Below are 26,133 nucleotides of genomic sequence, written 5' to 3'. Positions count from 1 at the left end.
CTTCTTTCCCATATTCTTGGGGAGAAATTGGACCTAGGTCTACCAGATGCTGATGCAGTTTATCATTAAAACAATTACTTAAAAGGTGCTCTTTCATAAATAGATTGTACAGCCCATCATAATCATTCACACCACTGCCATTAATCCAACCATCCAGTGTTTTGACTGAGAAGTCAACAAAATCAACCCAGGTCTGGCTTGAGGATTTTTGAGCCCCCTTGAACCTAATCCTGTACTCCCCAGTTGAGAATCCAAAGCCCTCAATTAGGGTAGCCTTTATGAGGTCATAGGATTCTGCATCTTTTCCAGAGAGTGTAAGGAGTCTATCCCTACACTTTCCAGTGAACATTTCCCAAAGGAGAGCACCCCAGTGAGATTTGTTTACTTTTCTGGTTGCACAAGCCCTCTCAAAAGCTGTGAACCATTTGGTGATATCATCACCATCTTCATATTTTGTTACAATCCCTTTGGGGTTTGTTAGAATGTCAGTATTCTCTCTGACCCTATTTACGTTGCTGCGACCATTGATGGGAGCTAAACCCATCTCTTGTCTTTCCCTTTCTATGGCTAGGAGCTGTCTCTCCAAAGCCAATCTTTTGGCCATCCTGACTAACAGGAGGTCATCTTCATTGAGGCTGCCCTCAATGCTTCCAGGGCTGTTGGACTCCCCTGTGGGAGAAGCATCATCTCTGACTATCACTTGTGGAGTCAGGGTTGGAGGAACCCTGGTCTCCCTAACTAGGAGTGGAGGTGGGAAATTATGCTCCACATCACTAGCTTCCCCCTCTGTAAGATTGTCTTCAGAGGGGTTGTCTCTAGCAAACTCTGCCAAGAGCTCCTGGAGCTGTACTTTGGTAGGGTTTGATCCAGTTTTTATCTTTTTGATTTTGCAGAGAGTCCTTAACTCTGACATCCTAAGATGCAGGTAAGGGGTGAGGTTGAGCTCCACCACCATCTCTTCTGCAGTAGACATTATTTCTCTAAAAGTTTGGATACTTTTTAAGAATCTAAAACTATCTCTAGAACTTAATCCAAACTTTTACAAAACTTTTAAACTCCAAAAGAAATGCTAACAGGGACTAACACAAGGCCCTAGCAGGACTTTTAAAAATTTAGAAAATTAGCTCAAATTTCAAAAATAAGTTTCTAATGACAGTTTTTGGAATTTAGTCATGTGATCAGGTATTGGCTGAGTAGTCCAGCAAATGCAAAGTCTTAGACCCCACCGCTGATCCACCAATGTAGGAAGTTGGCTCTGTATATACTATTTCAAAGTAAGAAATAGTGTGCACACAGTCCAAGGGTTCCCCTTAAAGGTAAGATAGTGGCAAAAAGAGATAATTCTAATGCTCTATTTTGTGGTAGTGTGGTCGAGCAGTAGGCTTATCAGAGGGTAGTGTTAAGCATTTGTTGTACACACACAGGCAATAAATGAGGAACACACACTCAAAGACTTACTCCAGGCCAATAGGTTTTTATATAGAAAAATATATTTTCTTAGTTTATTTTAAGAACCACAGGTTCAAGATTTACAAGTAATACTTCAAATGAAAGGTGTTTCACTCAGGTATTCTAGGAACGTTGAATAATCACAATAGCATGTACAGTTTTGACAAAAATGGCAATAAGCTATTTTCGAAGTGGACACTGCAAAAATCAACAGTTCCTGGGGGAGGTAAGTAAATGTTTAGTTCACAGGTAAGTAAAACACTTACAGGGTTCAAAGTTGGGTCCAAGGTAGCCCACGGTCAGGTGCAGAGGTCAAAGTGGTGCTCAAAACGCATAGGCTTCAATGGAAACAGGGGTGCCCCGGTTCCTGTCTACCAGCAGGTAAGTACCCGCGTCATCGGAGGGCAGACCAGGGGGGTTTTGTAGGGCACTTGGGGGGACACAAGCAGGCACAGAAAGTACACCCTCAGCGGCACAGGGGCGGCCGGGTGCAGAGTGCAAACAGGCGTTGGGTTTCAGATAGGAATCAATGGGGAGACCCAGGGGTCTCTTCAACGATGCAGGCAGGCACAGGGGGGGCTCCTCGGGCTAGCCACCACCTGGGCTAGGCAGAGGATCGCCTGGGGGTCGCTCCTGCACTGGAGTTCGGTTCCTTCAGGTCCTGGGGGCTGCGGGTGCAGTGCTGGTTCCAGGCGTCGGGTTTCTTGTTACAGGCAGTCGCGGTCAGGGGGAGCCTCTGGAGTTCCTCTGCAGGCGTCGCTGTGGGGGCTCAAGGGGGTCAACTCTGGCTACTCACGGGCTCACAGTCGCTGGGGAGTCCTCCCTCTAGTGTTAGTTTTCCGCAGGTCGAGCCGGGGGCGTCGGGTGCAGAGTGGAAAGTCTCACGCTTCCGGCAGGAAACGTGTGGTCTTTAAATGTTGCTTCTTTGTTGCAGAAAGTTGCAATTTCTTGAACAGGGCCGCTGTTCTCGGGAGCTTCTTGGTCCTTTAGATGCAGGGTAGTCCTCTGAGGCTTCAGAGGTCGCTGAACCCTGTTGGATGCATCGCTGTTGCAGTTTTCTTCGAAGTAGGGAGACAGGCCGGTGGGGCCAAATCAGTTGTCGTCTCCGTCTTCACTGCAGGGCTTCAGGTCAGCAGTCCTTCTTCTTCTTTAGGTTGTAGGAATCTGTCTTCTTTGGTTCTGGGAGCCCCTAAATACTGAATTTAGGGATGTGTTTAGGTCTGGGAGGGCAGTAGCCAATGGCTACTGTCCTTGAGGGTGGCTACACCCTCTTTGGGCCTCCTCCCTGTGGGGAGGGGGGCACATCCCTAATCCTATTGGGGGAATCCTCCTTCTACAAGATGGAGGATTTCTAAAAGTAAGAGTCACCTCAACTCAGGACACCTTAGGGGCTGTCCTGACTGGGGGGTGACTTCTCCTTGTTTTCCTCATTATCTCCTCCAGCCTTGCCACCAAAAGTGGGGGCAGTGGCCGGAGGGGCGGGCATCTCCACTAGCTGGGATGCCCTGTGGCGCTGTAACAAATGGGGTGAGCCTTTGAGGCTCACCGCCAGGTGTTACAGTTCCTACAGGGTGAGGTGAGAAGCACCTCCACCCAATACAGGCTTTGTTCCTGGCCACAGAGTGACAAACGCACTCTCCCCATGTGGCCAGCAACAGGTCTGGTGTGTGGCAGGCTGGCAAAAACTAGTCAGCCCACACTGGAAGTTGGGTATGTTTTCAGGGGGCATCTCTAAGATGCCCTCTGGGTGTATTTTACAATAAAGTGCACACTGGCATCAGTGTGCATTTATTGTGCTAAGAAGTTTGATAACAAACTTCCCAGTTTTCAGTGTAGCCATTATGGTGCTGTGGAGTTCGTGTTTGACAGACTCTCAGACCATATACTCTTATGGCTACCCTGCACTTACAATGTCTAAGGTTTTGTTCAGACACTGTAGGGGCATAGTGCACATGCACATATGCCCTCACCTGTGGTATAGTGCACCCTGCCTTAGGACTGTAAGCCCTTCTAGAGGGGTGACTTACCTATGCCACAGGCAGTGTGAGGTTGGCATGGCACTCTGAGGGGAGTGCCATGTCGACTTAGTCATTTTCTCCCCACCAGCACACACAAGCTGTGAAGCAGTGTGTATGTGCTGAGTGAGGGTTCCCTAGGGTGGCATAAGACATGCTGCAGCCCTTAGAGACCTTCCCTGGCATCAGGGCCCTTGGTACCAGGAGTACCAGTTACAAGGGACTTACCTGGGTGCCAGGGTTGTGCCAATTGTGGAGATAAAGGTACAGTTTAGGGAAAGAACACTGGTGCTGGGGCCTGGTTAGCAGGATCCCAACACACTTTCAAATCATAACTTGGCATCAGCAAAGGCAAAAAGTCAGGGGGTACCCATGCCAAGTAAGCATTTCCTTACAAGGCCCTACTATGAAATACTGCAATAGAAGGACAACACCCCATCCCCACCAAATCCACTAGCTCAAGTGATGGGTGGTCGGGCAGTAACGCTACCAAAACTAATACCAGCCACCATGTCACCAAGACAAAATGGTAGCTGATAACCTAAAATGTATGTTTATATTCCCAGACCCAGAGCAGTCATCAGACTGCTTCATTTCCCCAATAATCCCAGGCGGCAGACTTCCCTGAGGTCAGCTGGCCCCCAAAACCTTATTGCGACCTACTTGAGACCTATCAGTAAGAAGGCTGCAGACAGTGCTTAATTTGTAAATAAAAAGGTGCCGGTGCCCAAAGCCCTCCTCTTAAACACGCGGCTGCTGCAATTAAATGTGTGAACACGGAATATTGAGGCAGCGTAATCCGGAAGCCATCTCGGGCCTCTTCAATCCATATAAAGCCACTCCCTACTCTTCAACTCACTCTAGCAGCTTTCTACTTTCTACCTTTGTGACGCTTTTTTTGTTTTCCCTTCCCCCGTCTGTCCCATATGTGTCTTTTGCTCACAGCAAATGTTTGAGGCAGAAGATTAAGCCCCCGCCCTCAAAAATATGTGCTGGTGCTCAGCACCGGAAACAACAAGCACAAATTAAGCACTGGTTGCAGAGCTAGAAATGGCAGGGTGATGTTTTTTCATAACATCGGGCGTACTCGCGGGAGCATTGTGCTCCAATGTAAGATTTATTATTAAAGCTCTATAAGGAACTTGAAACCATTGATTGGTTTATAGTAACTCAAGAGGCAGCAATGTGATTTTGGAGATTGTGTACAGGAAGTCCTGAGGAAGTCAATGGGTACTCCCTAGACGAAACACGTGGCATGGACTTGACTAATGGAAATTTGGAAAATGATACTGTGATGATCCTTTGATGTGAATTGGAACATTATATAAACTTGTGACAGATTTGGGAGCAAGGCATGGACTTGATTAATGGAAATTTGGAAAATGATACTGTGATGATCCTTTGATGTGAATTGGAACATTATATAAACTTGTGACGGATTTGGGAGCAAGTACATGAAGAATTAAAACAAGATTTTGCTAACGGAACTGTTTGGAAGAGGATTTTCTACATTTAATTTCAACAAGTTACCCTGTTCTGTATTCATACTGTATATTACTGCTTTTTAGAGATTTTAACGTAGGCTGCTATTATCTGAATGTGTTTGGTAACTTTGGTTATCATGTAGGGCTTTAGTGGGGGTATAGCTCTCATATAGCAGCATCGTTAAAAAGTATCGGATTTAGGGGCATATTTATACTCTGTTTGCACCGAATTAGTGTCATTTTTTTTTACTCTAATTCGGTGCAAAACTAACTCCATATTTATACTTTGGTGCTCAACCCTTCTAGCACCAAATTTATGGAGATAAAGTCATTTTTTGAAAGTGGAGACCTACTTTGCCTTAATGAGATGCAAGGTAGGCATTCCCGTGCAAAAAATGACTCTATGGCCTTAACGCCATATTTAGGGGCATATTTATACTCTGCGGCATATTTATACTCTGTTTGCACCAAATTAGTGTCATTTTTTTTTACTCTAATTCGGTGCAAAACTAACTCCATATTTATACTTTGGTGCTAGACCCATCTAGCACCAAGGCCCTGATTTAAACTTTTTTTGTACCGCATTAACGTCATTTTATGACACAAAAGTGGCGCAAACTTACAAAATATTGGCCCTTATTTATACTTTTTGCTGCAAAACTGCACTAACTCAGTTTTGCACCAAAAAGTTTAGCACCGGCTTGCACCATTTCTGTGCACCAGCCGGGCACCATATTTATGGAATGGTGCAAGCCGGTGCAAAGGGTAGGTTAGAGTTTTAAAAAATGACTTTAATCGGGTGGGGCTGGCAGTATAGAAGAAGAGGGTTTAGCACCAAAAAATGGCTTTTGGCAGGTTAGAGTAAAAAAAAAATGACTAACCAGATTAGCGTCATTTTATGGTGCTAAACCTACCATGCCACATGACTCCTGCCTTAGAAAAGGCAGGAGTCATGCCCACCACCCCAGTGGCCAGCACAGAGGACAGGGGTCCCCTGGGCATGGCCATTGCACCCGGTGCCATGTATGGGGGCCCATTTCAGGGCCCCCTATGGCACTTTCAAAAATAAAATGCACTTACCTGTACTTACCTGGGATGGGGTCCCCCATCCTCGCAGTCCCTCTAGTGTGGGTGGGGGTGCCCCTAGGGCCTAGAGAGGGTACCTCTGGGCTTATTCCATGGTGTTCCACCATGGAAATAGGGCCACAGGTCCCCTAACACCTGCCCTGACCCAGGTCTTAAAAAATGGGGCAAAGCAAGCTTTGCCCTATTTTTTGACCCCTCCTCCCTCCCTTGCACCATTTTTACATGGGAGTATAAATATGGTGTTAAGGCCATAGAGTCATTTTTTGCACTGGAACGCCTACCTTGCATCTCATTAAGGCAAGGTAGGTTTCCACTTCCAAAAAATGACTTTAACTCCATAAATTTGGTGCTAGACGGGTCTAGCACCAAAGTATAAATATGGAGTTAGTTTTGCACTGAATTAGAGTAAAAAAAAAATGACGCTAATTCAGTGCAAACAGAGTATAAATATGCCCCTTAGCCTCAAACAATGATGCTAATCTGGTCAGAATCATTTATTTTAACTCAAAACTGCCTAACGTCAATTTTTTTTAAGCTAGCCTACCCTTTGCACCGGCTTGCACCATTCCATAAATATGGTGCCCAGCTGGTGCTAAAAAATGGTGCAAGCCGGTGCAAAACTTTTTGGGGCAAAACTGCCTTAGTGCAGTTTTGCACCAAAAAGTATAAATAAGGCCCTTAATTTGTGGGATAGAGAGCGCCAATTACCCTATATTACCCCCCATCAGTTAGGCTAGAAATGGCAGGGATTTGATTGAAATGGAGCAAAGAGGCAAAAGTGAGTGAAAACTAAAGAAAACTGGCAGTCCGACATTATTTGTATTTGAGAACTGGGCCTGAAGGCACAGGGACACGTGTTGAGAAACGTTTGAAGTTAAATTTTATTCTTACAGATAGGTCGTACATAACCAAAAAACACTTCACAAAATGGAGGGGTACGCCAGGAATGAGGGAACGAAAGTAACCTTTTATACTGCACCCGAAATGTGATCATCACAGATGGATGCTGTTCTTAGAAACAGTGTCAACGTTATAGTATGGAAGAAGCAGATTCCTAATGTGCGTTTGCTGCTGACTTTCTTTACATTCAGAGTTTAAACAAAACTATGAAAACTGTGATCATGAATGCAATGGGGGCAATAAGTGTGGGAGCAGGGCCATAGTCGTGGCTAAAAAGAACAAAATATTCAGTAACTGTTAAAAAATTCAGTAACTATTAAAATAATTATTAACTATTCTGTTGGTCCTTCACCTTCAAATAGGATAAAATAACACACTCACCTTAAATGAAAAGTAAATGCAAGTTAAACTATTTCGTAGGAAATTCTTTTACATTATGAAACCTCAATTGATTAATATGATTGCTGCAGATAAATGCCTGTGGGCAGTGCTGGAAGTGGAAGCTATTTACTCTGGAAACCCACAACTTAGGGGTCAGGGTGTGGCAGTGGAAAGGAGGAGGAGTCATGGGAGCAGTCATGAAAAGCGGAATCCGTCAGTCAATTATATATTTATTTTAAAAACTCTGCCACAAAAAAATTGGCAACAACGAGAAACGTCACAATTTGTTCCGGCTTAATTGTTAATAAAGAATCTGCATTTTTAAATGTTTTAGGCAGTTAAGGCACCTGTTGCAGAGAGCTTTGTGTGCCTAGCAATTTTGAGAGGATAATTATAATGGTAAGATAACTCTGCACTTGCTAGAGGAATCTGTGTTTTGTCTAGTCACAATCTTGACTTTAAAGTAGCGTAGCGAGTTAATGTAACTGCTGCAAATCACATTCTGTTACAGGCAGATCACATATTCTATATGTAGCTAGGAAAGTGGGTTACTGCTGTTGACATAGAGATCCCCTTGTTCATATAGACAATCCTAGCCACTATGTCATTTTTTAAATCCCGATTTTGTGTTTCTTAAAATCTGCCTTCATAACATATAATGCCTTCCAGAAAGGACGATATGTGACTCATGTACCTTGTAACCGTCATCATGTTATGTAACTTTTCCTATGCATTGATTAATACACTTGTACAATATATTGTCTTTGTATAATCTGTGTGTTTGATGTAAAGCACTGCCACACCCTGCAGCTGGATGACTAGCGCTCTAAAAACTAAATAAAAAAATAGTAAGTGTTTTAAATTGTTGTTTGTGTGATTATGCATACAGACAGATTCTTCTGATATTCTTACGGTGCATGTATATCTCTTATATACATGAGGAGAAAAAACTCAAAGACCTCCCTCCAAACCATTGTTTCACTTAATACTGACAGTGATCACAAGCTGTGTGCCTTTGTTGCTATCCATTGCATTGATTTTCAGGTGTTGGGCTCCAGATAGCTCCATCCAGGATGAAACTAGAACAAAAGTAGTGCTGATGACCCTTAAAGTCAGGCTTTTGTTTTTGGACCAGCTGTAAGTCTAAATGAGAAAGCCCCTTTACCGCCTGCAGGCTGCTGCTGTCAACAGAAAGCATTCAATGTGCTATGGCTGCTGAATGTGTCCCTGTGTTGGCAAATTAAAGTGAAACAAATTCAAACTCAGTTTCACGGGGGCAAGCCAGATCCAACTCAACATTAGCTGTCAGTTCCGATAGGACCCCGTCATTTCCTGTACTTTTTATGGATAACCAGAGCCACAGTAATTACTCTTACTTCCTGGTTAGCTCAGTGGGGAATAGTGACTTGTGAATGTAGTGGGTGATGAAGTCCGAGTCTGTAACAGTAGGCACTGTGAATAAGTAAATGTTGGACCCGGCCCTTGTTTTAGGGTTATTCTCAAACCAAACTTTTTGCCTTCTTCCTCCTATGTTTTCTGACCTGTTTTTGTTGGCTTAAGGACTCTGGGCACTTTACCACTGCTAACCAGTGCTAAAGTGCAAATGCTCTTCCTCTAAATTGTATTGGTGATCGGTTTATCCATGATTCGCATAACTGATTCACTACTACGTCCCTAGGATAGTGCACTAGGTGTGCCCTGGGCCTGTAAAACAAATGCTACTAGTGGGTCTGCAGCACTGATTGTGCCACCCACATGAGTAGCTCTGTAAACATCTCAGACTTGCCCCTGCAGGGTCTTTGTAGACAGTTTGGAACTGCCAGCTAGACCTGGCAAGTGTACTCACTTGACAGGCCAAGAACTTTCCCTTTTACTACATGTAAGTCACTCCTAATGTACGCCCAAGTTAGCCCCATGGGCTGGGTACAAAGTATTTAAAATGTAAGACTTATAATGGTGTGTTTTACATGCCCTGATAGTGAAATACTGCTAATTTCGGTTTTCACTATTGCAAGACCTATCTCTCCAATAGAGTAACATTGGGATTGCCTTGAAATATCTTTTAACTGTCATTTCCCATTGGAAGCAGATACAGATACAGAGTATGGGGTCTCTGAACTCACAATTTGAAAATGAATCTTTTGGCAAAGTTGGTTTTTGAATTGTAAGTTTGAAAATGCCACTTTAAGAAAATTGACATTTTCTTGTTTAACCATTCTGTGCCTCTACTTGTCTGCTGGATCGGGGTTGACAGTTGGGCTGCTTGTGCATTCACTCTAGGCAGTCACACAGACGGAGCTGAGGTGTGCCCTGCATATCCTGATGGGTCTTCCTGAGCTAGAGTGGTGGAAGGAGCTGACACATGCACCTAAATAGGGTTGTGCGTGTCCTCACATAAAGCAGTCTCCAACCCCCTGAAGTGTGCCTCAGGCCAGGGCAGGGAAAGGCAGGGTCTAGTGTACTACAAAGACTCCTCTTTGAAGTTTGCCTACTTCAAAGACAGAAATGGGTATAAGTACTGGCCCTCTGACACCACATAGTTAGAATCCTTCTGGACTGAGGACATTCTGAAAGGAAAAATAATTTGATGCTGTAAAAGGAACTGCCACTCTGCCTGTTGTTTTGTTGTGCTGGCCTGCTGCTTCTGTCCTTGGAGTAAAAAGGACTGGAGTTGCCGTTCTACATCCTGCTTCCAAAGGTTTTCCAAGGGCTTGAACGGAGCTAGCCTCCTGTTAAGAAGTCTCAGTGTCATCAAAGACTTCACCTGCCAGTACTGGAGCTCTCTTGCTGAGAATCCTGACTTGCCAAGTGGTGCCAAATTCAGTACCTGGGCCCTTGGGAGTGAGGTTTGGTGCAACAAGGAAGAAACAAGTGCATGGACCTCCAGGCCGACTTCAGAACTGGTGTCAGTCTCTGACCCCATGCTGTTGGCTGCACCAGAGCCGTAGTCCCCACCAGGTGCAATGACCACAACAGACACCACAGGCCTGACGCCGCAGGCCCAACGCCGTCACTGCGCCTTCGAGGTCCTGCCACAGATCCTGCCACAGTGCGAGTCCAGAGCACCATGGCACCCAACTCCGCTGCAGCACCTGTGGCCCAGTGGTGTGATCGCGACAACGCCAAGTTGATGCTCAGGTCTTGACCTGCTGGATTCATCAACCCATTGGGTCATAAGGAACCAATGCTGCAGCACCTGTACTGCAACTGTAAGGAACTGATGCCTCACCTCCACTGCCTAGCATTAAGGAACCAATGCCTCACCTCCCCGGTAGCAGTAAGGAACGGACGCCGCACTGACTCCAGTGATGCCTCTCTTCCCCGACTCCATGCAACAACTTTGTTTCCTCATCTTTTTCAAAGATACTGTACCTGGGGTCCGTGCCACTCCGTGACTGGCCCCACTCCCTTGCGAGTGGCATCGGACTGTCGGGAACAACATCTTCTAGATGCTGTGATAGCCCCAGTTGGAGCTATTGTGTTGCCAAGCATTTTACTAAGATTTAGGGCCTAATTAGAAGTTTGACGGAGAAGTTGCTGCCACACTGGCTACCTCCTCAACGGACCCATTAAGACTTTCCCGCTAGGCTGACAGGCGAAAACCGAGGTTTCCACCAGTCAGCCTAGCAGGAAAGTGGTGTCAGCATTGTCTCAGGCTCGTAATCGAGCTGGCGGCAATGCTGTCACCTGCAGGGTGCACAAGCACCCTCGCAAAGGGTCACCCAGACCAGCAGACAGTGAACATTGCGAGGGTGCTGGGCAGGGGGGCCCCTACACTGTCCATGCCAAGTGTATGGGCCCCCTGTGGCCCCCTGCACCCATTCTCCACCAGCCTTTTCATGGCGATAAAACTGCAGTGAAAATGCTGGTGGAGAACCAGGTCATAATCAGCCCTGGCTGATTCCGACCACTGCCACCGTCAGCCTATCGCAGTGGTTCCCAAACTTTTTTGATCCCCGGCTCCTTTGACCTATTGGCTGTGTTGGCCACGGCTCCCCGTTATGTTACTTTTTTTGGCGGGTGGGGGAACGTAATCCCAACCTGTACCTGTACCTACACTATTTACCGTTTGTCTTCTTTATTCTCTCCTTCACGTTGCGGAAAACCATTTATTGGAAACTATTTTTGTTATAGGGATATTATTAATGGTACTTTGGCGCCCTCCGCTGGTCAGAATAATTAATGCAGGGTGTTTTTTTCCAATACCACGAGGAAAAGCTACCGATTCAAAGCACCTCCGAGTGGTTTCCAGACTGTGTGCGGCGCCCCTGGCTAGTTTTGACGGCGCACCAGGGAGCCACGGCGCACAGTTTGGGAACCACTGGCCTATCGGGATCACTGATCCCAGCAGAGATGACAGTACCCTGGCAGTCTGACCGCCATGGCGAGGCTGGCGGTCTCAATACCGCCAACCTTGTAATGAGGCTTTTAGTCCTTAGGCCTTTAGTCTTTAAAAATTTGTATCTTTACTTGTGTATGGTGGATGTTAGTCATTTTGGTCTTGTTTTACTCAGATAAATATTGCCTATTTTTTTAAACTGGTGTGGAGTACTTTTGTGGTGTTTTCACTGTATTACTGTGTCTGTGTGTGTGTGTACAAATACTTTACACATTGCCTCTAAGATAAGCCAGCCTGCTCGTGCCAAGCTACCCAGGGGGTGAACAGGGGTTACCTTATCTGTGTGACTCCCATACCGTGCCTATAGTGAGGGTCCCTGCTTGGACAGGGTGAAAACCACTGCCAACTAGAGACCGCCATTTCTAACAGTAAGACATTATTTTAGAAATGCATTTCACATTGGTTAAGATAGGCTGCCACAAAATGTGCAAAAAGATTTATTGTTTAAGAAAAACAAGTGCTTTCAAAATATATATTTTAGTACTAGACAATAAGACTGTATGTACCTAGTGCAAACATTTTTATAAGGGTCCATTAAAAGGAAACACTCCAGAACGTAGCTGGTAACACTATTACATTACCTCTCAAAAAGAATACATCTGCCACCATGAACCTTCAAGTAACAAACTCTATACTGGATCCCAATCAACCTTTAGGTTTGCTGATTAACCAATTGCACACATTTACATTTCTTTCAGGCAGCAGGCATGATGGTAAAAACGCTTGCTGTTTCCTTTTTAGCTCTCTGTCCCTTCGGCTTCACAGCCTAGGGGAATCCTCTCTCCTGCCCGTTGTTTACAACCAGAGGCACCTGAAAGTCGGCTCTAGGAACTGTTGTTTTTAACAAAAAGTATGGAAACTGTTTTTTTTTTATTAAAAAAGCATGAGCATATCATTCCAAACAGTTCCCAGCCGCTTCAGCCTCAGCTTTCAGTTAAAAGGAAATGGAAAAAAAACTGACAAAGGTACACTTTTGGAGTCTGTAAAGTGGACATACTGATTGGAATAAAATAGATGGCAATAATTGATTCTTGGATGAAGAAGTTTTTATAAGAGCTGCTGCAAGCCTGCCAGTAAAGCCCTGGACTTTGTGAGAGATCGCATATAACCACTACAACAAGTGGACTTCATTTATTGACTATGATGTACCATTCTGACGGCCTACCCAACAAGAAAAAGCATGGAAATGGACTAATGTGTCACATGATAAAAAATTATGGGTTGTGCAACCTGTACCAATTTACGACATACATTTTGCAAGATGTCACAGCCAGATCAGTGCTCAGTGGCGATATCTGTTTTTGAACCATAGCAAGTCCAATCAGCATTTCATCCTTCCTAGTTCGGTAAATTGAGAAACATTAAACTGGATAATAGTAACACCTTCGAGATGTGCTGAGAAACAGTAAATCTGTGACATTAAATATAAATAAAATGAAAACACGCATCACTTTACAATAAAGACAGGTGGGTTTTGCACTGGGTATGGAGTAACTCCAAATATTTGATGTCGTTATGTATATATATATTATCAATAGCTTTAAAGATAATTTTAAACCTTATACAAGTATTTAATTTTTACAGCACTCTCTTACATTCACAGAGGGGGTCTCGTACATCTTTACAAAAATCCAGTTTTAAGTATCCCAATATATTTGCAAACACATGAATTATATAACATTAATTAATTTACGAAAAGTTGGCCAACACTGTTAAATTGTAGCACGAGGAGGACAAACCCCAGCTGATGTTGAAACTAGCTAAAATAATTTTATAGAATATTATAATAACTGTTTAAACTGTGGGTTTCAAAGCATTGTAATGAGAAAAGGCCAACGAATACTAGACAGAAAGACAATCATGTTTGACTGGTAGCATAACAGAGCAGACTGTATACAATACAGAATTACAGAGGTAAGTGAACTGCAATATATGGGAAGTATTCCATAGTAGTTAGAGATAAATACATAAGTAGCGAGAGATGCTTGTTTACAGGCAGCACAGAGTTCAGATTCAGCATCAATAAGAATAAATAACCAATAGTAGATGCATATTACATGAGTCGTACAACCAGTGACCCGAAAGAGCATCAGAATCAACATAAGACGCAAAATTGAAGTTAGAGAATACCCTGGGCCACTACTAGTATGCAATTCTGCAGTAGCAGTGTTTGCCATATAATTATGAATTTGCTACATTTGCCATATAAACCACCATCTATTGCATAGTCTGAGGATTTTAATAAGTTACCAAAATCTCTGCCGTTTATCTTGCCAAAAATGGCAGGCCATTTGTAGAGGTTAACTTTTGAACTTTCAGTTGCTAATTGCTGTATTTATGTGTACAACGTCTACTAATATGGTGAAACCTTTGCCCAGAAAGTGTTAGCTTATGTAAAAATGACACAATAATGAAGTAACACTACCATAAATTCTGCCGCATTACACCGAATAATTTGCCTCTTCATGCTGCATAATTTAGTCAATCCTGAGGCATAAATTTGTCTTCCACTGATGTGTAATTCCACTGGTCTGAGTGTAAGCATCTCCAACTGGAAAGTATGGCTGACAGAAGTCATGGACTTTTTAAGAAAAGGTAGCAGAGTTGAACTGGTAGCTAAAAAACAAGGGGCGTATCTTATTACAAAGGTCATGAATTGAATTGCAGAGGAAGATGCAATTACAATCTTCTATAATGAATAAAATATAAAAAATATATATTTTTGCACCAGCATCTTAGGAGCACATTGCTTGATATTATTAACCGTTCTACACGTGAAATGCCAGCTGAATGCATATGCAAGCCACACTAACAACATCAATCTTTATTTGACAGCTTTGGCAATGGTGGAGAGATATATGATGATGTTGATGACGGTATGTAACACTTTTTACATTACTATCCATATTCAGATAGCTAATTCCGCATACATAAATTTATAGTGTGTGTGTGTGTGTGTGTGCACCTTTGCAGTGAAAATAAATGTGACTTAATAACACAATATTTAGAGCAATTGAACCAATAAGCTCACATTCACACATGTATTACTACAGTGCAAATGTAATAGTAAAATTCGAGGTTATTACCACTGTACAGCAAAAGTTGCTTGAGAAAAATATTCCTTTTTTACTGCCTCATAAATTGATATACCAATTACTTTATACTTTGAATCCTAATGGTGATGATATCTCTTCTGTGTAATTTTACCTTGAAGTTCAAATTTATCCCCTTGCATCCTGATTTTCGCTAAGTGCATTTGTTAAAACAAATGTACTTGAAAAAATGCCATGGCATAAATCATATACGTTTATATGCATAGAATAATATACCATTTATTACCATTGTTGAAGGAGGAGAGGGGCATCATGAATACAGCAAGGCTTCATGACTACCCCGAGGCTAAAACAGTGGAAATTAAAGAGTATTTTATACTCTGCATATCTGCATATATACTAATTATATGTGTATGTTTATATATATATATATATGTATTTTCACTAAACAAAGGTTACAGGGACGTTATACTTCGGTTCAGATTTTACACATACAAAACGATAGAAATGCAACAGTTATAGTTATACTTATCTCAAGAAACTGTAACTTGCCATGCATAGTTTTCTCATCGATATTTTTACTGAAGATGCTGCAGTTCTATTATGAATGATGTCATAGAATAGCTCTCCCACAGTGAGCTGAAAAAGTTGCCATCTCCTTTACATTAGAGTTGTAGCAAAGTATTCATCATCCTCGCTGATACCTCATTACTCAAAGTGATAACCTCCATGCTTATAGTGATTTTGTTGATAGTATTTTAACTACCTCAGTGGAGCTCTGGATAACCAACTTTCAGATGGGATCACTTTCAAGATAAAGATAATTAGCCAAGCAGCTTGGATTCATCAGTTTAGTTCCCTTAGATGCATGCATTCAGTCGTCTTTTGCCAAGGATAAACTACTTATTAGTGGGACTGATCTCAAGGCTGAGCATTTCTTGCAACAAAAAGTGTCTTCTGCCAATGAAGTAAAGTATACAAAAAAATGATGGGTGTAATGTTTGAATTAATGTGAGTCATTGGTAATTACCAACGACCAGTTTCATCCTAATTAATGCTCATCAGCCTGGTGTAGCTTGGTTTCAGTGACACAGCCTGAATTGTACCTACATCTGGATATACCCGTCCCACTTATTGCAACAAACTTAAGTATACAAAACGAAGTTTGGGTGGAATGTTTGAATTAATCTCAGCCACTGGTAAATACGCGAGGCCAGATCCCAGTCCATTGTTATTTTGCACACAATGCCACCTCATTTTGGAACCAGCCATATGCAAAAGAGTCTTGACCCAGGTCCAGTAGTAACAGTACTGCTCGAACTGCCAGGCCAGAACCTCCCTGAACTGGAATACAAGCAACCGAGGACCAGTTCAACACATACAAGTTGTTCCCTGAAAAGGCCTAACACACAAAAGCAAAACCTAATATGTAAGCTTTAAAGATGGTAGTTTTGTTCAACGATTTCAGTCTGTTCTACATAACTGGTATGCATTTACAAAACTCTTATGCTTTTGTAGCATGAAAGGTTTATTTGCTTTTGTTTGATTTAAGTCCTTATAAAGAAGATATGACTATAATCTTATGAGGAAATTCTGTTTGCATGGGTTACTACAATAAAGCCAGACCTATTGGCTTTGCCAATGCATGTTTTCTTAAGTGTAGGGTGCTCCCCATTAGTCTGGGAGACACTACGTAGGTAAGTGACTTTTTTTATTATTGTACCCCCCTCCGCCTCACCACTGTCAATGCAAGTCAGCCACCAATGCATGCTTTTGAATTTTCTGAGTGGGCACCAGCGTCCCACTAGGTGGTGTTCGGTAGAGCTTTTAGAATAAGGATTCCAATTTGGCTGCCAGATATGAGCCCTGCTGGGGGTCACATATACAACATATCTGGCAGCTATTTTGGAATGGGCTTTAAAGCTGTGGAGCATGGCAGTAGCACCCTTTGTCTCAATCATGTTAGTGTCATAGTGGCAGTGGCTTTAGGGTAGGGCTGTAGTTTGCAGAAGGGGAATGGAGACACACTCCAGGCAACTCAATTTCAAGGGGAAATATTGTTGCACATTCAGTAAAGTAAAAGTTGATGCAGACAGCCCACTGAGCAAATTCCAGAAAGGGGCTCACTCACACAAGCTAGTGACTGAGGAGGAACGACCCCTTCTACATGAAATGCGTTTATACATTGTTTGTGAAGGACTGTTTATATCTGCAGTTTTACGTTGGGCTTACTGTATGTAGTGGTGACATTAGATATGCGAACAGCTGCACTATCATGCCTGAATAAACAGAGAAATATGTAAGCAAAAATGTATTGTAAACAAGCTTTTCAGATTCTGTTTGACTGTCTTTAAAACCTGTAAAAGAACACCTTTCACACAATTTCTTGAGCAGACACAAATACATATATATATATATATATATATATATATATATATATATACACGTAGATGTATATAGATAGATAGATAGATAGATATACTACTTGTGTATATCGATCATCGATTTTATTGGATTTCATTAGAAAACAGTCCAGTGGTATTTAATTTTATTCTTCTTTTCAAAAATACAATACAATTACCTCATAATCAATTGTCTTGCTTTGAAAAAAAACATGGGAGGTGCAATCAGGATGATGAAAAAAGCTTCCAAAAACGTGAAATAATTTAAGATGACGTGATTTGCCTTGTATATAAAGCTCAGCTTTAAACTGTCATTACATATTTTAAAAAAACAATTGCTAGCAAATAAGCTGTTGCATGCTGTGTGTATGTGTTTGCACCTACGTGTGTAGGTTGCATATGCAACATTTTCTGCCATAGTTGTGTTTTCATCAGCAACTAAGGACAATCCTTAGGGAAAAAAAAGAAAGTTAAAAAGTTTTATTTGCAAGAAAGTAATTACAAACAAATCTATTTAAAAAGTACTTCTTTTGGTGCACAAAAATATAATTTCAAAAAAATATAGATATATTACATTCAGATCTTCAAGACATCATATAAAGAAAGGTTAGACAGATAACCACATTGACATTTTACATCGTTTGTGGGTTCGTATGCTAAACATGCATCATCGCCCAGGGATACATTTCAGGAAATAAAGGAGATGTCATTCAAGGAGACTTAAAACCACCAGGGTTCAAAACAATTTCAATGCACATTCTTTTAAAGATTCCAAAAGACCTCCGTGGGCCCTATTATCTACAAGGAAAGAAGGAATGTTTATATCTGCAGTAACCTGCATGAAAAGTTCTAAGCCCTATGTGGTTTTCTGTCTTGTTAGTGCCCGAAGGAGTATGATGCCTCTGACGAGATTGTGCATGTTTGTTCCTTTGACAGCTTCTCCAATATGCTGCCTCCTTTCTCATTCCAAGAGACTATGGGTCCAGAGCTTAATTTGTAAATAAGAACGTGCCGGTACTTAAAGCCCTCCTCTTAAACACGCGGCTGCTGCAATTCAGTGCTTAATTTGTGCTTGATGTTTCCGGTGCTGAGCACCGGCACTTATTTTTGAGGGCCAGTGCTTATTCTTCTGTCCCCAGCACTTGCTGCGAGCAAGTGGCACATATGGGAAAGACGGAAGAGAAAAACAAAAAATGTGTGACAATGGGAGAAAGAAGACAGCTGCAAGAGTGAGCTGAAGGGGCAGGGAGTGACTGTAAATAGATGGAAGTGGCCCGAGATGGCTTCAGGATTACTCTACCTCAGTATTCCGTGCTCCCACATTTAATTGCAGCAGCCACGTGTTTAAGAGGAGGGCTTTGAGCACCGGCACTTTAAAAAAAAAATTAAGCACTGCTGTAATTAAATGTGCAAACACAGAATACTGAGCCAGCATAATTCTAAAGCCATGTCGGGCCTCTTTAATCCATTTACAGCCACTCCCTGCCCCTTCAGCTCACTCTTGCAGCGTTCTGCTTTCTCCCATTGTGACGCTTTCTCATTTTTCTCTTCCTCCGTCCGCAGTAAATGCTTGAGGAAGAAAAGCAAGTGGCCAGCCCTCAAAAATAAGTGTTGGTGCCCTGTAACCGGAAACAACAAGCACAAATTAAGCACTTTGGGCCATATTTATACTTTTTGACGCACAACTGCGCCAACGCAGTTGTGCGTCAAAAATGTTAACGCCGGCTAACGCCATTCCAAAGCGCCATGCGGGCGCCTTATTTATTGAATGACGTTAGCCGGCGCAGCTGACTGGTGTGCGTAAAAAAAAATGACTCACACCAGGCAGCGCCGGCGTAGGGGAAAATGGAGCTTGGGCGTCAAAAAATGGGGCAAGTCAGGCTGAGGCAAAATTTTGGCCTCAACCCGATTTGCGCCATTTTTTTTGACGCCCAACCCCCATTGAAATGACTCCTGTCTTAGCAAAGACAAGAGTCATGCCCCCTTGCCCAATGGCCATGCCCAGGGGACTTATGTCCCCTGGGCATGGCCATTGGGCATAGTGGCATGTAGGGGGGCACAAATCAGGCCCCCCTATGCCACAAAAAAAATACAAAAAAAATACTTACCTGAACTTACCTTAAGTTCCCTGGGATGGGTCCCTCCATCCTTGGGCGTCCTCCTGGGGTGGGCAAGGGTGGCAGGGGGTGTCCCTGGGGGCATGGGAGGGCACCTCTGGGCGCCTTCCGAGCCCACAGGTCCCTTAACGCCTGACCTGACCAGGCGTTAAAAAATGATGCAAAAGCGGCTGGACGTCATTTTTTAAGGCCCGCCCACTCCCGTGCGTCATTTTTGCACGGGAGTTTAAATAAGGCACACATGCCTTAGAGTCATTTTTTAGAAGGGAACGCCTACCTTGCATATAATTAACGCAAGGTACGTGTCCACGCTAAAAAATGACGCAAACTCCAAGATCTTTGGCGCTAGACGGGTCTAACGCCAAAGTATAAATATGGAGTTAGCTTTGCGTCGGATTTGCGTAAAAAAAAAACGACGCAAATCCGGCGCAAACAGAGTATAAATATGCCCCTTTATTGGTCTAATTACCAGTGGGTTGGTGTATTCTGAACCATGCGTAAACTCATTTTTACGCAGGGGTCGGAATAATGTGTTTGGTTCCACTTAAATTTCTCAACCTTCATTAAATTTCCGCTGGTCAAACCTGCCAGAATTTAACAGCACCACCTCGTCAGGGGTAATACGCGCTATACACATACAATTACAATTTCTGTATTGCTTGTGTAAACATGATTGATGATCTTGAACAATTGGTCCAAAATGGCAGTTTTACCGGCAGACTGCTAGCAGGCAGGCCCGAGCGCCAGATGTTTGGGAGCAGGGTTGCTTACATTTGCAGTGTGACCAAAATAAACTCAGTGACCATATTATGTTACAGTCAGTTATGTAGGCGAAGGGAACATAACACGTTTAGATTGAAGGGGGTAAAAGAGTAAACTGAGAAAGTTGTTGTGATACCACCCCTAATGTTTTAATTTCTTCTCCCTTTTTCTATTGTAGGGTGCATCTATGATAATGATTAATGGATCGTGTTTGCCAACAAAACATTTTCTTCTGAAGACATTTCAATGAACTACAATCATCGTACCCAACAAAGACACGAGAGCCAATATTAGTTTATTAACTTTTGATTTTTCACAATATTTTGAGGAGACAGTTCAAGAAATCTGTTTTTATAATGTCTAGTGAACTGCACATACATCGTGTCGACCCCTAAATTGTGACCATGTGTGTTACCTTTTATGAAGGGAAGACCTAAATATTTTTCTGCATGTACACTGTTAAATATAATCCTCGCTAGTAGGCTGTTTTCCTCTGTCCCGCTTCAGGGGTGTCCAAAGTAGGTCGAGCATCATACCACATTTTCAGGAAAGCTACTTCCTTTGTTAGAGCGTTTCCCTTGAATTCGTTGTATTCACATTTTCATACTTCCCGAAAACTTGACATGTTTCCATCTGTATTGGGCCTACATTGCACACCCCTGTATTGCATATGCCTAAAATCTGAACACACCGGACTAATCCTGATTTCCGTAAAGATGTCCAGTAGGGAAGAACTCTTTATTCGTAAGTCCGATATTTTGGGGTATAACCCAAAGAACTCAGTGTCCAAGTTGTAAATCAGAAAAGCTGGCAGAGCGCATGATCACACTCCTTGAAGTGGCACAGTGATTGCTAGTTGAGTTTTCCGAGAAATGTGGCAGCAGCCAGCAGCATCCGTATAGTTCCAATGAATGTCTTTAATACTTACTAATAAAAGAAAATATTGTATCTTCTAATACATATTATTAGGCTAAATAAAAAAAAAACTATGCAAAGATGGGACCGATGTATACTATCTAAAAGCTGCATAGCTCCGTCCTCACTTTGTATTCATACAAAAATGAAATGGACACCTACCTCCACTTTGCAACTGCTACCATAGTCAGTGACAAGCAATTAATAAGAAAAGTAATTTTATGGCAGAATCAGAGAGTACTGCATGAGCTTCTTCCATATCAAGTGTTAAAATATATTGTCTACTATGCCATCTTCCTCTTTGAAAGGAGGAGTGGGATGAATTTGAGGTCAGATGTAGTTAGATATTAGTTCACATATTTTCATAATTTATCACTCTGCGGGCCATTCTCCAAATGACTGCAAAAAAATGCACATATAAATCCATGTTGAATTATTATTTACTAAGCACACCAATACGTACCGTAGATCTCAAAGGGGTTAGATGGTTGCTGTTGGTGTGCAATGGGAAGCGCAAGAAGGAGACAACTGTCTGCATGCTCAGCTTCTCAAAACCCTCAAACCAGATTCCAGAAGTGAAAGCATCTTATTTGTCTGGTAACGGCAGCATCACTGTCAGGGTTAAACTACAATGCAGAATATATATGGAAAAATAGTCCATCATGACCATGGCGTACTTCTCACTCACGTTCAACCCATCAAAAGGACCACAAATATCTATAGCAATCCTTTCCCATGGACGTTTGAGCAGTACTACCGTAGAAATGGTTGTGTCATGGATCACATTGACTTGTCACTGCAAGCTCAAAGAATTCAAAGAATACATTCACTAACAAATCTCTCAATTTGTCCATATCCAGCCATCAGAAGTCAACGGGAGCATTTCTTTTCATTGCTGACATGCCCCAGTGCCCTCATGAAGCAGTTTATTATTCTATCCCTTAATTTTGTGGGGACTACTAGTCATTCTCCTCTTTTTACTATTCTGTCTGACACGGACAATTCTGTCCAGACTTAGTTAAACAATTCCAAGCCTTGTCCAGCTTTTAACCTTGTTCCCTTGGCAACGCCTCTATCAATCTCATTAATAATGAATCGTCTGCAATCGCCTCCCTCCACTAATTTTCTTCAATTACTCCACAGACATCAGTCACTTTTGCAACCATCCACTCATCCTCTTCAAACTTTTTACTGTCCTCTACTGACAATCTGGATAAAAAGTCTGCGTTGACATTCTTTACGCCCGGTACATACTTAACAGTAAACATGTATTCCTGAAGGTGATACAGCCACTTCACTATGCGAGGTGTGGCTTTTTCAGCATCTGTTGTTGTAAAGAGATCCATCAGTGGCTTGTGATCCATTCGAAGCTCACATTTTTCACCCCATACAAACATCCTAGCTTTCTGTACCCCCACCAGCATGCCAGTGTCTCCTTTTCAATCATAGAGTATGTGCTTTCTGCCCCTTTTAATGTGCATGACTCAAAAGCTACTACTCTCTCTTTTCCTTCATGCACTTGCACTAGGACTGCTCCCAGCCCATAACTACTGTCATCTGTCACTATAATAGTCTGGTCCTCAGGATCTAAAGGCATCAAAGTAGCCGCTTTGGCTATCAACATATTCACATCCTCAAAAGCTGGTTGGCATTCTTCTGACCAATCAAATGTTGCCCCTTTGTTCCTTAATCTACTCAAAACTTGAACGTTGTCAGTTTAATGGTATACACATTTTGCATAATATTCTGCAAGACCAAGAAATGATCTCAGCTGGTCCTTATCTCGCAGAGGAGTAGCCCTCTCAGTGGCTTCATGGCTTGAACCAAACTACATTTGGGTTTCACCCCTTCATGTGACAACGTATGCCCCAAGTACTCCATTCTCTTCAGACTAAACTTGCATTTCTCCAGACTTATGGTGTGTCCTGCTTTCTCCGACCTTAGTAGAACTTCCCTCAAAATTTCATCATGCTAGCTCTTCCACACACCCCAGATCAATAGGTCCTCCTGGAATACCAGGACACTTGACACCCTTCAAAACACCCTGCATTACCATCTGAAAAACAGCTGAATGTGCCCTCTGGTTTAATGAATGATGCCAAATGCTTGGATCCTTCCCGTAATCGCACACCTGATGATACACGCTAGATAAGTCTAATGTGGTGAAACACATTCCTCCTTTCACACTTGCAAGCATTTCATTTATTCAGGGAAGAGTATGACGGTCATTCCAAATACTGTCATTAAGATCTCTCAAATCAAGACACATCCACATTTTCCCATTGGGTTTTTTGCAATTACTATCAGACTCAACCATTCTGAAGACTCAATTGGTTAAATAGTTCCTTCCTTGCACAGTCTATGTAGCTCTTCTTTCAACATGTCTCTCGAAGCAAGTGGAACATTTCGCACCTTGTGCACTTTGGGCACAGCATTTTCTTCCAGTATCATACAGTGTTCAAACTTCTTTAGGCAACCCAGCTCTTTCCTGAATAACTTAGGAACATAGTGACCCATTCATTCACCTCTTGTGACGCTGTTAACAACACCTGATTTGGGAGGTTGAGATTAAGAATCATGTCTAAAGCATGTTGCTCTTTCCATCCAAACAAAGATCTTCCTTTCTCCACAGCATACATCTTTCCCTCTGCTTTCCTATCCTGGAATCTCAACTATGCAACAAAATAACTTAGAATTGGCATTGGATGGACTTAATTCAGCAACTCTCAAACCTTCCGATGTTAGTTTATCAATGAGGGTAAATAGGGAACAGGAATCTACCCAAATGCACACTTCTCTCCCATTGCCTTTGACCATGCACTTGGGGGGGGGGGGGCAATAACTATCATTCTTCATCTTGGACCCATCACTAAGTGGTGGTTTCATTCCACACACCATCAACACCTCTACATCCTCTTCTTCACTTTCACATGAGAAAGTGCCCCAGTTTTTTACATGTATGACTCTTGTTTTTGGCTGCAGGACAATAGTTTGCTTCAGCCATGTGCTTCACACTTCCACACCTAAAGCAAGCCTTAATCTTTGTCTTCTCCAGATACTTCACACTCTTTTTTTCATCGTCAGTTTTATTAACAGTTCTTTTTACTGAATCTATCTAATTTTTCTTTTCCTCATGACTCTCAGCTTTGGCCCCAGCACTTCCCAATTCCTTCACATAGCAGGAGGTATTATACATTTGTCTTGCTACTTCAATAGTTTTGTCTAAAGTGGGGTTCTTCATACCAAGCAAATTCTCCTGAATTTTTCCATTTTACATCCTGTTGGTCAGCTGATCTCTTATGATCTCATCCCTACGATATTTAAACTTATGTGTTACAGCAAGTCTTCTCAAGTTAGCCACATATTGCTCCACTGTCTCCTCTTCCATCTGGGCCCGTGAAAAAAATGTATGTCTTTTGATCACTATACTCACTTTTTCCCATAATTATCCTCTAATGCTTTAAGAGCATCTTCATAGTCATCCTCTTCCTCATTATCTGCTCCTGCTTCTACGTCCCTTCTCTCTTGAGTAGGTTTGGACAAAGTCTTGAAAAAATGCTGGTGTTGCTGGTATAAATTGTGATGTCATTATTTAACAACAAACAAAATAACCCCTTTTTTGTGGACACAAAACACTACCCTGTCACAACCCGTACCACCCCTGAGATTGACACCAGCAGCATAGTTCACAAAACGATAAAATATATAATAGTCATTTTCTCAAAAACAAAAGGGTATCTATATAAAAAAACTCCAAAAGTGCTTATCACCTAAAATCTCTTGAAGAAATGGACAGGCTAACAGGCAGTGTGCCTGTCACCGAAGAAACTATGTTCAGCGTGCCTGTTGCTGCTGACATAGTCACCTACACAGCCATTGCCACTAAATGTCTCTTTACTACTGGAAACTTCTCAATGTTTCACACACTTCTTGTAAAGAAGCAGCCAGCCGAGATGTGCCTGCACCAAAATTCTTAAATAAGGTGAGCATGCTGGTTGACAAGGAGGTGTGCTTGCCACAGCGAATTTCACATTATAGAAGAAGCATTGGCTGATAGGCAGTATAAAATTAATGCCTGATTTTGGTGTGCCTATCACCGATGCTGTGCACCAATTTGCCAGTTCGTAGTGCACCTGTATGCTCAGCGATTTCTAGGGCGCACTTGACTTTGTTGAAATAGACGCTAGGTGCTCCACACAGGCACTGTAGCCCATAATGCGTGTCTCTTGGTTGCTTATTTACCATATCCAGGTGATGCAGCCAACGAGAGAGCGTTCCGACTCTTAACACAGAAAGCGTCTGACGTCAGCAATGCACCCTCAGTCAGCCTGCATCAGATCGCTACACAAGCTTGAAAACGTGCTCCCTCCTTGTTTAAATGATACTGGAATTACAGTAAGCCCCCTCTCTGCCATTGCCCCTAAGGGCAAAACCCTCTAGCTCCAACATGTTCAGGCTCACTACCGCTAACACCGATGCACAGCCAGAGCAAGACCCACTTCACTTACTAAATAACACACAATAAGTATAGTTTTAAATTGAACAACCAGTATGCTCTGTACCTTTCCAATTCCTGGAATCATCCTTTGCAGATGTAGAGTCCACACCTATGCCAGCAATTGCTTGGAAGGAAATTTTCCTCATTACAGGGCCAGGGGTTGTACTTGGCACAATAAGCAGCGCTAATCACCTTAAATTGTTCTAAATAATCTTCCTTTCATTGTCCTCTTCTCGGATCCCATTCTCGTCACCAATTTTGGGAAGACAGGATCCAGTATTTGTAGAATATTACAAGTTTAAGGAGCTGCATAAAATAACCCCTGTTCAGTCTCTGATATCTGGCAACTGTCTGCCTGCTCAGCTTCTCAGAATTTACACACCAGAATTCCTGAATTCTTAATTGCCTGGTAACAGCATCACTGTCAGGGTAAAAATGCAATACAATGTAAAGTAAAATATAACAGAAATGTGACAAAGGAAACTCTAAGGGCCCCGTACAGAAAGTGAACAGGGTTGTAAGACCCCTGTTTACTTTCTGTTCTTGCCGCTGCCTTAATGATCCTGAAATTGGGGGTAGCAAGAACACTGTCAAGAGAACCAAAGAGCAACTGAGATGTAGCAGCTACTATTATTATTACTTGCGTGACCTACCCTAACGTTTCCAGAAAGG

The 26,133-nt window shown here is 42.5% G+C and overlaps 1 protein-coding gene across 4 annotated transcripts in view; it reads left to right on the top strand.

The window, feature by feature from the left end:
* The window catches only part of FYB1 (FYN binding protein 1), a 602,843-nt gene extending 581,823 nt beyond the window's left edge, over positions 1-21,020 (top strand). For 3 of the 4 annotated variants that reach the window (XM_069221354.1, XM_069221340.1, XM_069221345.1), the window contains 2 exons: positions 14,550-14,590; positions 20,227-20,383. In XM_069221354.1, the coding sequence (XP_069077455.1) occupies positions 14,550-14,590; positions 20,227-20,249 (64 nt within the window). In that variant the 3' untranslated portion in view covers positions 20,250-20,383. Of the gene's footprint in view, positions 1-14,549; positions 14,591-20,226 lie in introns of all 4 variants that reach the window. The other variant, XM_069221341.1, reaches the window with a different exon arrangement.
* The last annotated feature ends 5,113 nt before the right edge of the window (positions 21,021-26,133 follow it).

Source organism: Pleurodeles waltl, chromosome 1_1 (assembly GCF_031143425.1).
Source record: "Pleurodeles waltl isolate 20211129_DDA chromosome 1_1, aPleWal1.hap1.20221129, whole genome shotgun sequence".
NCBI classification, from domain to species: domain Eukaryota; kingdom Metazoa; phylum Chordata; class Amphibia; order Caudata; family Salamandridae; genus Pleurodeles; species Pleurodeles waltl.
Note: the sequence above shows the minus strand (reverse complement) of the source record. Positions and strands in the feature narration are given on the sequence as shown.